Source organism: Anguilla rostrata, chromosome 14 (assembly GCF_018555375.3).
Source record: "Anguilla rostrata isolate EN2019 chromosome 14, ASM1855537v3, whole genome shotgun sequence".
NCBI lineage: Eukaryota > Metazoa > Chordata > Actinopteri > Anguilliformes > Anguillidae > Anguilla > Anguilla rostrata.
The window spans coordinates 28506760-28510056 of NC_057946.1; the positions used below are offsets into that span (position 1 = coordinate 28506760).

Genomic DNA, 3297 nt, shown 5'->3' on the forward strand with positions numbered 1-3297 from the left:
CTCAGACAGGGCCACCCAGGGGGGGTCAGGGTGGGGAACGGAGGGAACAGCATTCTTCGGCTGCTTTAGGAGCTCAGCCAGTGAGCCGGGGCTGAGGCCCCTTGGGGGCGGGGGGCCAGGGTGGAAACGGGATGGAGGGGAGGGGGCTGAGAGAGTGATGTTCCTGTAACCTTCAGTGGCTGCCACTGTTTTTCTACACAGTCTACACAGACAATGAACCCAGAGGCACAGAGTTTGGGTGGGGGGTGTGGTGGTGGGGGGCGAGGAGTGTTTACCTGTCACTTCCTAAAGAAGGCATGGGTTATTTATATCACCTGGTAACTGTGTGGGGGAGTACATAAGGACACCCCAATGCTCCCCGCAATCCCCATAGTTTTTCTGGGAGTCCAGCTCAGTCACGCACGCCTCCAGCTTCAGTCATGGTGAGTGGTGGCGGTGGTGGGGGGGGTGGGGCAGTGATGGGCACTCTCCATCAGTGCCTCAGTGTTGAAAAGGGTTACGGGTTTGAATCATGGATGAGGGCTTCGTTTTAATCTCTGTGATAAAGGCACAGCTGGGGGAATGAGGGGATGGGGATGTGCTGGAGAGAAGCAGTGGAGTTAGAGAGAAGGAGTAGAGTTGGAGAGAAGCAGTGGAGTTAGAGAGAAGGAGTAGAGTTGGAGAGAAGCAGTGGAGTTAGAGAGAAGGAGTAGAGTTGGAGAGAAGCAGTGGAGTTAGAGAGAAGGAGTAGAGTTGGAGAGGAGCAGTGGAGTTAGAGAGAAGGAGTAGAGTTGGAGAGGAGCAGTGGAGTTAGAGAGAAGGAGTAGAGTTGGAGAGGAGCAGTGGAATTGGAGAGGAGCAATGGAGTCAGAGAGGAGCAGTAGAACTGGAGTGGAGCAGTGGAGTTGGAGAGAAGGAGTAGAACTGGAGTGTAGCAGTGGAGATGGAGAGGAGCAGTGGAGTTGGAGAGAAGGAGTAGAGTTGGAGAGAAGCAGTGGAGTTAGAGAGAGAGAGATGGAGAGAAGCAGTGGAGTTAGAGAGAAGAGTAGAGTGGAGAGAAGCAGTGGAGTTAGAGAGAAGTAGAGTTGGAGAGGAGCAGTGGAGTTAGAGAGAAGGAGAGAGTGGAAGAAGCAGTGAGTTAGAGAGAAGGAGTATAGTGGAGAGAGCGTGAATTGGAGAGGAGCAATGGAGTCAGAGAGGAGCAGTAGAATTGGAGTGGAGCAGTGGAGTTGGAGAGAAGGAGTAGAATTGGAGTGTAGCAGTGGAGATGGAGAGGAGCAGTGGAGTTGGAGAGAAGGAGTGGAATTGGAGAGGAGCAGTGGAGTTGGAGAGAAGGAGTAGAGCTGGAGAGGAGCAGTGGAGTTGGAGAGGAGCAGTGGGATTGGAGAGGAGCAGTGGAGTTGGAGAGAAGGAGTAGACTTGGAGAGGAAAAGTGGAGTTGGAGAGGAGCAGTGGAGTTTTCCCTTTTTCAATGGAGAGCTGTGCTTATGAGAGTTTCAGTGGAGAGCTGAGCATGTGACCACAGGCAAACAGAGGTTGTATTCTGATGGACTTGTGGATGCACACTGAGAGACAGACATGTAGACAGAGGGAAGAAAGGAGGCTCAGAGACAGAGTGTTGACGTTTTATAGGATTTCCACATATCTTTCCATGTCTCACAACCCACATCATATTTCTACTAGATGGTTGTTGTTTTTTATTTACTTAAAAAAAAATTGACTTCTTAATAAGTACTGCCTCTTTAATTTGTGTGATTTAACCCTCCTGTTATGTTGCGGGTCAAATTGACCCTTTTTAAAGTTTGAAAATCTAGGAAAAATACTTAAAATTATTTTTTCAGTATGAAACTTCTTACTGGCTAATTAGTGTACAACATCTAATGAAACTGGTTCATTTCATGTATTTGCAAACCCCCCCTGTATGTTTATATCACCCGGGAACATTTTTGCTGTACCTAAAAAATGAACAGAACAGGAGGGTTAAACCTGACAGAGGCTATTGCTGAAGTGTGTTGGTTTTAAACAGTAAAATAACTATTTTATTCCTCTCTACTTGAAATGTAGCCATAGGTTTTTTCCTTGCTGTTACTGTTTTCCATTCTGTGCAACTTGAGAGTTCAGCAAAGCTGCATCAGAGTCCCTTTTTTTCTTCATTTCATATCTGATAAACCTGGGCATTTTTTAATCCAGTGCATATTTACTTAATTAATTGTTAATTATGTATTATTAATTTAACACATTTTATGTGGTGATTTATACCATTGTTTTAAATTAACTTTTTCAGAATAATGACATGAGCTATATTAAATAAGGCATATTATTACTTTTATTGTTTAACTCTGTTTAGTTCCTCCATTTCTGTGGTTTCACACAGCTGGCCCTGGGAAGTTTACCTCACGGGAAAGAAAAACATTGCTGGCTCAATTCATCACTTTGTGATGATGCAGAATTATAAATGCGCTATAAAGATACAGATCAAATTATTCAAAGAATAAAAGTACCCCCTCCACACACACACATATGCAGACTTCCAGCTATGCTTATACTTCTAATAATAATGATAAGGGGTTTATAGGAGGCTGTCCCGAGTCCAAAGTGAGTCGTGCGAAATGTCAGAAAGTAAAATGACCTTTCACTGTAACGTTAAACCGCTGCTGGCTAATCCGCAGGGCGATATGGAGCGGCTGTCTAGAGACGGTGAATGTAGGGAATTTCAGTTCATCAAACCGCATTCGCTGTCTTCGCGTCCCGTGTGATCTGTGTGAGGCTACGCGGCTCCGCGCAATCAATGCCTTCATTCAATTCCCCATGAAACGCGGGTCAAAATGTATCTTAGCAACCAAGCCCGACCGAGACACAGTATGGCAGATCTAACAGCGTCTTTACAACAAAACGCTGATTACAGTTTCGTCTGGAAATAAAAAGCCATGTCCAATGTCTCACTAGCCTGTGAGAATATGCATTCCTTCCCGATATTTATTTTAAGCATCGTACACGTGCTGGGATTAACCAAAATATTGTCTATTATATTTTGAAGACTTGTTTGGCTTGAGATGTGACTTCAAAGCTGGGTGTCATACGAAGGTATCTATGATATGCGTTGGGATGCGTTCACAGGCTGATACTACTAATCTGACATGGTATTACATGTCTCCTCATAATTATGAATGTCAGCAAGCCGAACAGAAGCAGAGATTGCCATGCTGTCGCGTTTAAAGCACCGGAGAAACGGCGGGGTGACTGTACAAAGCGATGCTCGGTGATTTTCTTTTCTTTTTCTCTCCCTGGCTCAGAATCGCCCGCTGTTCCTATAGTTAT

The 3297-nt window shown here is 45.3% G+C and overlaps 1 protein-coding gene across 1 annotated transcript in view; it reads left to right on the forward strand.

Annotated features, from left to right (window-relative positions):
• Positions 1–352: 352 nt before the first annotated feature.
• The window catches only part of LOC135239702 (myosin regulatory light chain 2, ventricular/cardiac muscle isoform-like), a 6503-nt gene continuing 3558 nt past the window's right edge, over positions 353–3297 (forward strand). Inside the window, exon 1 of the mRNA XM_064308571.1 lies at positions 353–422. Coding sequence (XP_064164641.1) covers positions 420–422 — 3 coding nt within the window. The 5' untranslated portion in view covers positions 353–419. The remainder of the gene's footprint in view (positions 423–3297) is intronic.